Genomic DNA, 14,202 nt, shown 5'->3' with positions numbered 1-14,202 from the left:
CTGTAGTGCTGGGGCCTAGCAGCCTGGAAGTGAACATTTTCACCCATCTGGGTTATAAAATTTGAAGTTTGTCTCTTAAGATGGCTCCTGGGTCCTAATCTGGACACACACTGCTCACAGACTCTAACCTTGTTTATTAGTTAGTCCCCGAACTTCGAACCCTAATTAACTTCGAATCCACCTCAGGTTCAATATCTCTTGTGATAGATAACATAGGAAAATAGAGTAAATTATTTTTAATTAATCCAATTCAATCTCCATTTTAACTAACCAAATTTAAGAGTGTATCAGTAGGTGTATTAACTTTGTGTGTCTAAATAGTGTCCTTGAACTAAAATAGTCCACTCCAACTTCTTATTCCGTACAAAAAATGGGGTGCCATAGGCCTTTTTCCATTCACATAGCCAAATAATTAGAAGCATGGCCTCTTGAGCTTATTATAAAACTCAATGGCGCTTATGGGTAGGGGCAGGGGCAGATCGGCTATTGATCCACCGTACAATTTTACAGTATGCAAGCTCTGCAAGGTGCAAAATCGGACTCTATAGATATGAACTTTGTCATGACTCAATTGACTCTTCTCACAAAAGAGAATATAATACCATTAATGTATCTAATAATACTAATATGAACATTTTTTGTAATCCTTGATATCATCTGCTAAGAATCCATCATCGTACGTCTGGATACTACTGCATGCATACTGCACTGGTTACATTACATGCACCCAGATCTTTGGTCTCATATAATTATGACTGTGTCTTACTCTCTTGGAAGTCGGCTCCCTTGGGCCTCAGCCTTTTATGTAAGATCAGATGATCGTCTCCCGAAAATAATACAAGAAGAGAGATATGACAGCAACACAGCAAACCACAGAGAAAAAGAGAGGCACCCACCCCTTTACTTTGAGTACAAGGCCAAACAGAATATATAGGCTACCCTGTTAACATATTCTACCATATAGATTCTCCTTTAAAGCAGCATACTTTAACTTTTTTTTAATTTTTATTATCAACACTCATATAACGTCTCGATTTGAGAAGTTTTCAACATATATTTCAACTGTTAACTATCATGACTCTTATGATTCTTATATATGTTTATATAAACAATAGACTTATGTTGTCAGACAAAGTAACATTTTTCAAACATTAGATTAGAACTTGTACAAGAAAAAATTAGAAGGATTTACAGTATTATATGAGTGACATTGAAACAGTGAATTGTTATAACTTATCAAAATTAATGGTACTACTTTCTTTTTCTTTTTCCTTCCCTTTATGGGTGGAATTGGAAAGAAGTTGTCATGAATTGGGCACACAACCTTTCTGTATATATACTAGCCCCACCACCTCCTGATCTCACACACAAACAGTTCAATGTTTTGTTCACATTGCTGCACTACATCCCCAACTCTCTCAAATTCCAACACAAAAACAGAGCTAATTGCTACTGAGAAACGTCCATCATTCATTCATGGCGAAACGTTTCAAGCTCCGATTCTCCCGGGTCATCCCCTCCTTCCATTCCTGCCGTTCAAAAGACCCCTCCACTCTCCCCTCAAATCCTGTCCCTTCCCTAGCCACCGCCCCAACACCACCTCTACCCTCCAAAACCCACCACCACTCTTCATCCATCAAACGCCACGTTTTACTCTGCGGCTGCCGACCCAGACCAACACTCTCCGACGACGATCGCAGGGAATCAACCCCCGATCTTCATAAGTTTGAGTGGGACCGAGAGGACAAGTGGCACGTGGTCGGAAAAGTCTACGACATCAACCCCCGACGCAAAATCTACACTTCCTCCGCCTCACCCGACTCCAACGCAAACGACAGCGTTTCTCCTCCTCCCTCCTCCGCCATAGAGAAGGAACAAAAGAAGAAAACGCGACGAGTCAACAGAAAGAAGAAAAGAACGACGAGTCGCATCCGGATCAGCACGTCCTCGTTCGAAACCGGACTTTCCAGCAGCGAAGGCAGCGGAGGCGGCTTCGACGACGGCGAAGAAACCAAAACCCTAGTCTCCACCAGATCATCCTCCAGAAGCTTGTCCACCGACTCCTCACCGCTGACAAGGCGAAGAAAGAAGAAGCGGAGCAGCAGCGCCGCCAGGAGCAGCATTTCAAGGAAGTCGGCGGCGGGGGAAAGCGAAGCCGTGCCGGCGAGGCTGTCGATGTTTCAGAGACTGATACCGTGCAGGGTGGAGGGAAAAGTGAGGGAGAGCTTCGCGGTGGTGAAGAAGTCGGAGGATCCGTACGAGGATTTTAAGAGGTCCATGATGGAGATGGTTTTGGAAAAGCAGATGTTTGAGGAGAGGGAACTGGAGCAACTGCTGCATTGCTTCTTGTCGTTGAATTCGAGAGAGCATCATAGGGTTATTGTTGAAGCTTTCACTGAGATTTGGGAGGGTTTGATCTGTTGTAGTGCAAGATCCTCAAGAGCTAGGGTTTCTAGGGCTCTTTGAAATATGATTAACTAGTGTTTTAACTTTTAATCAATGAAATGGAAAATAAAGTTAGTATCTCTTTACTTTCTTCACAATGTATTTGTGTATTATTGTCATGCAATTTTCCTCTACGTAAAAGTTGATGATCACTTTGTCGTAGTACTTGGTAGTTGGTTAGCATGATAAAGCACGCAAACACATGTTAATTAGTTAGAAGTACCACATACAAAATTAAGCTACCCCATTGTGTGGCTTAACCAAACTTCCATTTCTTTTAATATAAAATGTTGATGTACTAAAAAAATAAAAACAAAAAACAAAAAAAAAAAACAAAGCAAAACAAAAGGAAGAAAAAAAATTGCTCGACAGTCTTAGTTTTGTCCGTCGCAGGGATATATGTGAACTAGCTTAACTTATATTCCGTTTATAATCTATAAGCTAGTTTGACATACATGTTAACCCCAAATAGTTATGTTTTTTATTTCATTAATCTTCACCTCGATGTTCAAATTTGATCCTATGCTTGACTACATACCTTAGATGCATTTACAGTAAATGGGAGAAGTCTGGGGTTGTGAGATTTGGAGCTTCACTAATTGTAGCGCTTGATTGGGACAATTTTTGATTGACTACTCAAAAAGAAAAATCAGGTTCAATTATTGTCTAACACCTCGAAGAGTTACTTAATATAACCTTGTTAAACCGTTTGACATAATGAGTATTTTATTGAAGAAATTGTGGTTTCATCATAAAATCAATCGACAATATGGAGACTAGTTCAATTACTTTTAAGCACATGCAAAGTCCATTCTTTCTCATATTTGAGATTCATACTCTCAATACTCTCCGTCATGTGTGACGAATTTTCAAGTCTAGCACGTAAACAACACAAAACGACAATATAAAAAATAACTTAATTACTTATAAGCACATAAAAGATTTATTTTGTCCTCAAGTAAAATTCATACTCTCAGGAGTCCAGGACTGATGGTCATTATAAAGCAAATAGTAGGTAATGAAAGCCGTGTTGAACGGAGGCATTGGAAACCCCATGGACCTATGGAGTACATGGAGGATGCAAAGTTGCAACAGCTAATAAACGAGTTTGCACTTTTGGTCGACAAGATATGATATTGATGCCCTCCTCGTTTGACAGGAACAGGAGATAGATCGGTAAACGCAGGCGGATTAGTAATCAATAAAAATATTGACGACGACCAATTAACCATTTGGACCAACCAATGATTAAAAGCCAGCCTTCTCTTCTGGACTGTAATGATTATGCTGTAACTTGCAACTTGGAACATGAATGAATAAAGCTAAACGCTCTTCTCCGTGATGCACGCTGATGCATATGGAGATTATCCCGCTCGGGTCCACGGAGATGAAAGTGAATAACATTATATAAGGCTTATTAATTGATTCGTTCCTAATATTTAGTTTCATCTTATCTTTTGAAATTGATTTTGTCTCATTTTATTTTTTGAAATTATAAATTTCGTCCCATTTGATCTTAGTTCATCACATTTTTGTCAATTATGTAAACAAGATGTTAAATTAAAGATCAATATTGACATTTTATTTTTTGACATGTACAAAATGTTAAATCAAACCCTTGTACGTTTCTCTCGTGAATTGGTGCAGAGCTATAGATCTAGCCGTATGATTCAATGAGTGGTTTGAATTATATTTTCAAACACAATCTATTATTTGGTTTTGAAACATAACCCATTATTTGCTTTTAGCCAATGGTTGCAGCTACATCTCAGCACCGATCCGCTAGAATGATGGATGTGAATTTAAATTAGAGTTGTGAGATTGTTTTAGCAAGCATGTTGGAGGCAAAGAGTTGTGTACAAAATGAAATGTCCATACTACTCTTTAATTTGACGCCCTTTTGATGGAATAGACGAAATGTGAACTGAGACTAAATGAAATGAAAATAACAATTTGAGAGAGTAAAGTGAGACAAAACTAATTTCAAAATGTAAAATGAGACTAATTAGCATGGGCAAATCAATTAACAAGCCTGTATAAAATTGTAAAAATAAAAAACGATCTTCTTGATCAAGGAGACAATTTTTTTTTGTAAGAAGCCATGAAGGAGTTGTCATTAATCCTTTTTGAAATGCTCATTACTAAGGTTCTTTTGGTATATAAAACACGAAAAGTATGGTTCTATCAATACATGACTTAATTGCAAACGATTCTTACAATACATCAATGTTTGCTAATCATTACTAATATGAGTGTTGATGATTGTTGCTAGCATAACTTGTACCATTAATAAAGATTTTAATTGTTTGTTAATCAATTGGACATACCTTGTTTGATTGTGCCATTACATGTAGCTAATAGGACATTCTCCATGAGAGACATTTCCAAAAACATTTTCAACCCATTAATAATCTAAAACATTTGTCACGCTTAATGGGATTATAGAATTTTGTTAGTAAGAGTTGTCCACAAGCATGTATGCATGATCTAACTGTTACAAATAACATAAATTCCACATGTATCAATCGTTCAAAACTGCTCACACGCACATGGGCAACTAATCGTAACCTACCTCATGGACGAACGTGCAGTGTGCTTGTTCATTCCACTACCTCGTTCTTCTTTGGGTCTACCAGTTGCTTCTATTCCTTTCACCTTTTCTTTTAACGCACAAACGGAAAGAAAGAAAACTCCCCTTCGATATGTAATGTACAGACTTGACGTAGCGTAATGTACCACAAACACAATGGAATCGAATCCCACCATCCATCCACGACGATATGACCAAGTGATGACTGACTCCCTCTCTCTCACCAGTCGTGATCAGTCAGGTGGTAAGAGCCTTCTCTTTAATTGTGACCCAGCACTGCAGTAAAAAGTAAGACTTCACTAATACTGTTAATAGTAAGTTTGCATGGGACAGGCAAGTGATAAGACTGTCTTTAATTTAATCTGTCTTGGCCAAAGAGAATGAATCTTTTCTGGAAATGGGTAGGTTTCAGTGGGGGGAAGGCACACACGGCATCAGAGAATCTTTACCAACCTGAGAAATTAAATTTTAATTTTATCTGGCTCAAAGTTGAAAGAGTTAGGTCATCTCCAATCAAAGAATCCAAAAGGCTAGAAGACCGAAAATAGTCCAAAAACCGTCTTCATCCAAGGGTTAGGCCAGAGGGCTCGTGGGTCCCACAAAATCTGAAAGGGCCAAAGGGCTGGCTGGAAGCAACCAGCCAACCAGCTCGGGGCTGGCCAGAAATTCAAAAATTTTGTCGGTTATAACCGATAGGAATGCTTAAAAAAAAATTTGAATCCAACGGCTAGCTGACTAGCCCTTGTATTCAAATTTTTTTTTTTGTTTTTTGTTTTTTTTGGTTTTTATGGGCCTTTTTTTTTTTAATTCTTAAAAATTCTAATTTTGTTTTCCTATAAATACCTAAACCATTCATTAAATTTAAGTTCTAATTTTTTTTGTTTTTTTGGGCCAGTTACCGTTCTAATTTTTACATATAAGTTGTAGTTCTTAAATTTAAATAATAAATTATGTTTGGCCCTTGGGTTGGAGACGGTTTTTTGTGACAGGGCTAAAACGAGCTCTATGGCTCTTTGGCCCTCGGTTGGAGACAGAGGCAAATATGGCTCTGTACTGTTCATTAAAATATTAATATCTTAGAGGGCTAGAGGGCTAAAACGAGCAATCTGGCCAGCCCTCGGTTGGAGATGACCTTAATTACAAGTTTATCCATGAACTTAAGTGGTTATTTTACTGTGGTCTTAAACATTTTTTTCTTCTGAATTGGTGCAGAAAGTTTTAAAAATGTGTTAAATGATGAAAATAGTGACACTAGTTACAAAAGTTTGACATAATTAATAGTGGTTTTTTTTTTCACCCCCATCCCACCCCACTAGGTTTCGAACCTAGGACCTAAGTTACTGTTTGGTATGTGGGACAGGACGGAATGCAATGGGACGAGGCATTCCGTCCCACGTTTGGTGCGCCAAAAACAGTGGAACGCACTGTCCCGTAGAACGAGTTTTGATTGAATTTTCATTCCACATCACCTTCTTGGAACGACTGGTTCCACATCCGTAGAACACAAAATTGCCCCTTATCTTTTTCAATATTTACACCATCTAAAACAAACCCTAATCCATTCTTTGTCGCTGCCTTTCTTTTCACGTAGCCTTCCTCCTCATCTTCATCCTCTCATTTAGCCGCCGACTGCACCCAGCCAGCAGGCAGCAGCACAAAGCCACTTCTGTCACGCTGCAGATTTACCTGGGTATGAGATTGATAGTTTGTTGAATCTCAGTTTTTGACTTTAATTGATTGATAGCTTGGAATTCACCATCTCCCACAACCATAACCTTTTCTTTCTCTTCCTCACGCGCCCTCACCCTCCGCCATCTCTTCTCTCATTCTCTTCCCACCACTTCTACCCACCCCCACCGCCTCTCGTCCGCTGCATCACGTACTCAGCAACTCATCTCCATCACCACCATACAACCTTTCATCGCTCCTCGAGGCCACTTCATCCTTATCACGAAACCCTAGCGCAAAAGATCTGGAAATCTATTCGCTGTCCTAGCGCCGCCTCCAAGGTTAGGACTTACGCTAATGAAATTCTCTTGTTCCTTCTTGGATTGTGAGAAAATAGAGGAAAATCTAGTTTGGGTTGGTGGGAAAATTGAATTTTGATGGATAAATGTTTTTGCTTTTTTGAATTAATTGGGATTAATGTACAGGGAGCAGGATGATTACGAGGTGGTGACTTGCATTGCTTTTACCTTCTTATGTGAAAAAGATTGACATTTCGTTGTCCTTATCAGTTGGGTAATTCTATTTGTTTCATTCTTGTTATCATGTATGCCAGACTAATATTTCATGTCATCGCGGATTCTGTACTTGTATACGGTTGGTGTTTTCATAGAATTAAGTTTCCTAGAGTGGAAAGTTAGTGTTCTTTCATTTGTTAGATACCTAATGAATGAGGATAGTGCATTGGAAGGTTTAACCAACCACAAGAAACAATTTTGACTACCCCTGGCATATGAAGTAAAATTTTTCTTTTGTACAAGAGCTTTGTATTGAATCACTATGGTGACGCTTACTTTTCTGTTTGGTTCAAAATGCAGATTAAGAGGGAGATAAAAATAGAATCTTTGTGGGGGGCCAAGCCAGACATGGACTCAATGGAGGGATGATCTTGCAAGAGAAATATATGATGAGTGGAGAGGAATGAGGGTTTGAAAATTGGTTGAGGTGGTAGTTGTTGTAATTGTATTTTAGTGTTTGATGACAGTTTGCTGAGATGATTGTTGTAATTGTTTTTTATTGTTTGAAGACTACTGAGATGTAGACATATATGGAAGCCTACTTCTGGAAAATAGAGACTCATAATTTTTACACTTATACTATACATATTGTTTGAATGTTGTGTTGAAGCCAATCATGGTATTGTTATAAAAGATAGAATTCATGGCATAACTTATCTTCAGCCATGTGCTAATGTAAAAAATATATCATAGATAAGCATATATGTGTTCAAAATATGAACAAGTTCAAAAATAAAAAATAAAAAATAAAGTCTTGTCCCGTCCCACACATAAACATTATACCAAACAACAGACAGAACATGGGTAAGTTAGTCATTTAATGTTTTGTTTCCATTCCGTCCAACGTGTACCAAACGTAGAACAGAACAACTATCTCGTTTCGTCCTGCGCGTACCAAACATAACATGGAACGTCCGTTCCGTCCTGTCCCGTCCTATCTGCGTACCAAACGATACCTAAATCTACCCCTACCCCTTACCCACATCCTCACCACTAGGCTATTCCTAGTGACTTTCATAATTATTAGTGGTTACTTGTTTCTTGGTTCACAAACCACAATGCGAAGTATGTTAACAAAGAACTCTTTCGCACTAACACCAAACCGTCACAGCTTCTGCATACAACAAAGAGAGAGGATCGGACATAGAGAATGTTGTTAAGGAGAGTTTTTCTCATACGACTAGAGTATGGAAGTGTGGGTCATAGTCGGTGAGCCTTGTCGATCCAATAAGAGCACTTTCAGCCCAACAAATATTCCTTAGGGGATAGTTGATTTAATCCCCTCCCTCCCCCCCCCCCCACCCCTCCATAAAAGTTAAAAAAAAACCACTCCAGCCCGTCCATTTCACTGGGCTTCGGGGGAGCCCAGTTGCCCACCCAATGGATAATTGACTGGCCCAACCCTCAGGAGCAGTGATGCAAGGTTGACGTCATGGTGATGTCAGCCACTATTAAACAATTATAAAAATAAATAAATATTATAAAAGATTGATTAAATACAAAAAAAATATAATTCTTTTTTATAAGTATATAACCATGTTCTTCCACCTTACAACATATTTCAATATTTTTAACCAATCTTTTATTTTTATCTGAAATAAAATTATTTTTTATTAGTTTATAAAAAATAATATTTTAATACAAATTGCTTGGGCTATTTAGTTTAAGGATGACTATGCACTTGTATAGTTACTGTTTATTAATTACTTGAGGAGATTGAATTGCCACGAAACTTTTTAGGGATAGAATTGCTCTAATGGTGGAAGTGTGATTTGGGTTGGATTGGAACTTATCCATGTCAAAAAAGCATGGGTGTAAATGCAATAAGAGCCATTTTAGTGCAGAAAGTAAGGCAAAGCTTCCTTTTAGCGCATGAGAGCTGCGGATGGGGCTCAGTACCCTATATCTATGTATCAATCCCCAATCTTGTTTTAGCTTAGGCTTGGCTTGCAACAGCAACAACATGCAGAATCCCTATGTTTTCATCAGAGTACCATTAGGCAGACTCATCAGTCAGTCACAGTCGTGGGAGCAGCTCAGGACTCATTACCCTAACCCTATCCTTACGTCCAATCTACCCTTGGATTCTTATCCTTGGACTATTATTGCCACCTGCATTGGGATATGGGCTACTACATCTCTAGGGCTTCTAGCTAGGGTACTCTTGTATAGTCCTTTCTAGATTTCTTGTCCAAGAATTGTGAACCTAACTAGGGGTAGAGCCTAATATCAACGATGCCCAGCCATTAGGATAAACCTAATTTTTAGGAGAATTTCTTGTGCAGGGGATTTTGTGTCATGATCTACCCCGTGCATCCAAGACACACACAAGGCATTCAGGTCCACCAAAAGAAACCTGTTTAAGATCCGAAGGCATGAGACCACCTTTGTGTGCGTTTAAACTAACATGTTACATAACACGAAAGACCATTGCCAAAGAATCTCTTGATTTTAAGTTCATCATTTTCATATACATTTCCCATTAAAGTTTTTGGGAATACGAGTTAGTTCTTGGTTGAGTTTGGATTTAATAATTATGAGTTGGTTCTACTTCCTATTCAGCAGCTAGGGATTTTTTATGATGCGAATGTTTTACCCGTTAGATCTTTAGTTAAAAACACGTGAAATTTTTAGGGTTTTTGAGGTGAAGGCAATGTAATGCTGATGAAAGTACGAATATGTTTGGTATGTCTCTGTTCTGTAGTAGGAATTCTATATAATTAAAACAATGACATTTGTTCAAATATTTCAGAGGAAAGAGTAATCTGCAAACAAGACGATGTTAATGAAAATTGACCATGGCTAAGCAAGTTATTCGATTTACGCTCATCAGTCTCATGTATAGAAACTGGAGTTGCAGCAATTGTTTACACGGTTGCATTATGCAGGCTTCGTCGAAAGAGAAAACAAGAAGCAAAACGTTTTCTGTGCTAAATTAGATATTACAGAAGTTCCTATAGTATGGCAGAAATGAAACAAGAAGCATTAAGACTTAAAACAAACCGTTATATTAAATTCACAAACTAGTTCATGTCCCGCCAACCAGGTGCTAGTGAAAGGTTGCTAAAACGGGGAGGCGAGGCGTTGTATGGCGTTGCAGCTGTTTGTCCTAGCACCAATCAAATTCTGCTCCCTGCTTGATATAAACACAAAATTTTATTTGTCTGCTAAATTCAACAATAATCTGTCTTATACACCAGAAGCATTCATGTGGCAAAGAGATGAATTACAATGTAACACGAACAAAGCAGCAGCTAAGTACGAAGGCTAACCTGCCAGAATCCTATGAGGCTCCCATTTTAGTATCCCTATATGCATATTACACTGTTATTTGATTATTGTCGATTGCACAGATACTGTCATGTTTGCTATTCGTCGCCCAAATGAAATGGAGGAAGAAGAAGAATCAAAATTGTGAATCAACTGCACATGAAAAGGCACCAATTCAGCAAGCAATACAACAATAAGGAAACGCCAATATACACATGTACAACGCAACTGAAACAAAATCCTTTGCATTTTGACAATATAGAGGTAGAAAGACAAAAGACTCCCAAGAAAACTAAAACGAAATAAGTTCTCTTAGGTTGTGAAAACCTTGAGCAAACAATGCTTTTGGAAATGAAAGACACGCCCAGGCATTACCTTTTGGGTTCGTAAGTACGACTCCTATTTCACTACAAGAGAGCTTCTCATCCCCATCCTACAAAAGATATCGGGTTTAAATTATAACATTAAAGCTAAGTCATAGTGTAAGTGTTTTCCCCAACGTCCAAGCTCTTTCCGTTTTGGGATGCCTGCAATTGAAGAATTCACAAAAACCATCAAAATTATATTACATACGTCAAAAATGATAAGCTATGAAAACACAGTTCAATACCTCGTTTACACAGATTGGTTTCCTATAAAGTTTTATCATATGAAGCACCTTGACTGCCTCAATAGCAGTCAAATAAATACAAATAGTAAGAATCAGAAAACCACAGCAGGAAAGAGTAGCAAGAGTATCTTGAGAGAAGGGCAACTGTGACTTGCATAAGGTTTACACCATACTCTAAAATTCAATTCATGTCCTTGACGAGAGGTTTCCCTTCACATTCTTTCTTTGGGAACATGCACAGTAACTGGAAGAGGAAGAAGGACGCTCATACTGCAATACAACAAAGCCCTTCCCCACTAAGTAACTGCAATATATCTTAAAAAATCATATTCATATAGTTTCATTAAGAGTAACACACAGGTTACAACCATCTAAACCAAGCACGAACAAAGGGTTTAATCTGCTCTGCATACAAAGGCTATTACTGTGGATGCAGCTTCAACAAAAAATGAGTGCGGACAAACGAAAATAGGGGCATACCATCATCGCCAATTTGAACAACTCAACTACTCGACAACAAAACATTAGCTACTTAACCTCATGTTCCTGCAGAGAGACAGTTGGGAAAACCTTAAAAGTTAATAGGAAAACAATTATACAAGTACAAGAATGAAGAAGAGAACCTGAGGGTCCAGATTTCCGGTACAAGCAGTGGCACTTCGTTTTCGCTTGGCAGCTCGTCAAGCTGGCCAAGTCAGCTCCTTCTCCCGGAGGAGATATTTGAGTCTTCATTCCCCCACTCCTCCTTCAAGATAACTGACCCTATATACCCAAAAAAAAATTGTAAGCAGTTGACGGATTTAGCTTCTCAGCTTAAACTTTTGACCACAAATTTTTTATATTGATGATTTGGACCTTGTTTTTTTTCTTGGACTTTCAATTTCTCAATCGTGTATAACAGAATAGGTTTTGGTTGACTACTCCTCTCCCCTCTGCATTCCAGTATCCAGTGACTCTCCATAATCCGGTCACTCTCTCCTTTAAAACATGACAACTTCATATGCAATTTGGCGACTCTCTCCTAAGTAATATGGCAGCTCTCTTTCCTCTATAATCTGGCAACTCCCGTGAACAGTTGTTTCAGTTTTGAACGAAGATATATTTGTGAAACTCATTCTGGTGTGAGTTGCAATATTGAAATTTTCGCCGCTAAACTCAGAAACATCAATAAGCCAAAAGCACAACACAGAATTCAGGGGCCAAATGTGGCAGGATAAGTTTCAAACAGATATGACATGTTATTAAAAACACAATTACAAACTACAACGGCCATGGCATATGCAGGATGCTAAGGTCCCAATGGGTTTGTAAATAAAAATGGGCCTGCTTCCATTTCTGAATAAAAGACGGCAAGAGCAAGAACACGTAAATCTTACCAACTGCCAAATTGCAGACAACGAAACGAAAACCAACATAAAAATATTCAAAATTGAAGCTCATACAGTATTACAATTTCAAAAAGCTTCTAACTTGCTTCTTTATGCGGCCAATTGACATCCTTGCTCGCCTTTTAATCAGATGGGCTCACCCGCCGCAGCCGAAGATGCAATAATCGCCGGATTAAACTCAGACCAACGAGCCGGAATCCCATCAATACTTATGCTGTAGCCTCTTTAGCCTCCTCATCTGCGACTGAAGATGCACCAGTATCAGAAGAAGCCAAACCTAGACCCTGCTCCAATTTCTTCCAGGCAACTAAAACATTAGGAGGGAACTTCTTCTTGATCGTGCGTATCAATCCCTTGGCCTCCTTCATCTTCTTCTTTTTCACCAATCCTTCAGCCAAATACTTCATTGTATTGAAATCGGGGATCTTATGCACCTCCACACTTCTCTTGTAAACTTTATACGCCTTGTCATAATCCCCACTTTCACACAAATAAAATATCAAAGTTCGAAAAGTTGCAGCATTTGGATTACAAGCATTTCCCTCCAACCCCTCATAAACCTTGACAGCTTCTTCCATCATCCCATTCCTGCAATAGCAAGTCATCAAGTAATTGTAACTAATAGTATCCGGTTTCAGCCCGGCATTCGCCATTTCCTCTATCAAAGCTTTCACATTGTCCGCGCTCCCGCCATGGACATACATAATCTTCACATTATAAGCCGCAGCATCAACCTCAACGCCCTTCTTCACCATCTCATCCCACAACTTCTCCGCCTCTTCGCCATTGCCCTTCTTGTACAAAGCATTGAAAATTGTGGTGAACGTCACCGCAGTGATCTCAATACCCTTCTCCTCCATCAACATCAGCGTCTCCATCGCCTTCTCGGGCTTATCCGCAGCACAATACGACTTAATCAGTATACCATACGACACTTTATCAGGGGAGACGCCATGCTTGTTGGGAATTTCGTCGAAAAGCTGGGGGACTCTGTCGAAATGCTTCGAATCGTTGCAGGCAGACAGCAGAGTGTTGAAGGAAATGGCGGTTCTGGGAGTACCCAGCTGGTCCATCTGATCAAAGGTCCTCAATGCCTGGTCAAACATGCCGGCGCGGCCGTAGGATCGGATGAGGGTGGACAGGAACGGCTCCTGGGTGATTTTGGGGTCATTTTTGTGGGATTCAATGAAGGATTCGATGTCAGCGAAACGGTGGGACTTGGCGAGGCGTCGGACGGTGAGATCCTGGGCGTAGCGAGACGAGGTGGGAGAAGAGTAGTGTTCGGAGACGGAGGAATAAATCTGGAGGGCTTTGTCAGGGTCGTACTCGGTTCGGAGCTTTGATTTGGCTTTTGAGATGGAGAGGGTAGACTTGGCGGTGGTGGTGGATAGGTGGCGGAGGTGGCGGAGGTGGCGGAGGGGAATCGAAGATGACATTTTTAGGGTTTTTGCAGCTTTTCGGGGGTTTTGGGTGGAAGCTCTGTTCTTCTGAAATGTTTAGGGTTTTAGGAGTGTTGTTATTTGTCCTGTTGGTGCGCAACGTATAGGATTAGGATTTCCAGGGTAAAATTTTCCGACTTTTCACCCTCTAATTTTCAACTTTTTTATGAATAACTTCTGTGGAAAAAAATTTGACATTTTTGCATAATATTTTGGC

At 39.3% G+C, this 14,202-nt stretch overlaps 2 protein-coding genes and 2 long non-coding RNA genes across 4 annotated transcripts; 2 read left to right on the top strand and 2 right to left on the bottom strand.

Moving 5' to 3' along the window:
- Positions 1-1,347: 1,347 nt before the first annotated feature.
- On the top strand, positions 1,348-2,531 carry LOC137749000 (transcription repressor OFP7). Its single transcript, XM_068489181.2, has one exon. It carries the CDS (start codon positions 1,477-1,479, stop codon positions 2,464-2,466), a length of 990 nt encoding a protein of 329 aa, XP_068345282.2. The 5' UTR covers positions 1,348-1,476; the 3' UTR covers positions 2,467-2,531.
- Positions 2,532-5,086: 2,555 nt separating this feature from the next.
- Positions 5,087-7,875, top strand: LOC148698707 (uncharacterized). The gene is made up of 2 exons (XR_015952186.1): positions 5,087-5,279; positions 7,579-7,875. It is a non-coding gene; the product is annotated as an uncharacterized LOC148698707 (long non-coding RNA).
- Positions 7,876-10,187: 2,312 nt separating this feature from the next.
- On the bottom strand, positions 10,188-10,688 carry LOC148698706 (uncharacterized). The gene is made up of 2 exons (XR_015956912.1): positions 10,551-10,688; positions 10,188-10,411 (listed from the first exon to the last, which is right to left on the bottom strand). It is a non-coding gene; the product is annotated as an uncharacterized LOC148698706 (long non-coding RNA).
- Positions 10,689-12,372: 1,684 nt separating this feature from the next.
- Positions 12,373-14,091, bottom strand: LOC137747599 (small ribosomal subunit protein mL103 (rPPR7)). Its single transcript, XM_068487735.2, has one exon. It carries the CDS (start codon positions 13,980-13,982, stop codon positions 12,756-12,758), a length of 1,227 nt encoding a protein of 408 aa, XP_068343836.2. The 5' UTR covers positions 13,983-14,091; the 3' UTR covers positions 12,373-12,755.
- Between the last annotated feature and the right edge of the window lie 111 nt (positions 14,092-14,202).

The sequence above is a fragment of the Pyrus communis genome, chromosome 2 (assembly GCF_041283825.1).
Source record: "Pyrus communis isolate YQ-2024b chromosome 2, ASM4128382v1, whole genome shotgun sequence".
In the NCBI taxonomy this organism is placed as follows: domain Eukaryota; kingdom Viridiplantae; phylum Streptophyta; class Magnoliopsida; order Rosales; family Rosaceae; genus Pyrus; species Pyrus communis.
This window is presented reverse-complemented; position numbering and strand designations above follow the sequence as displayed.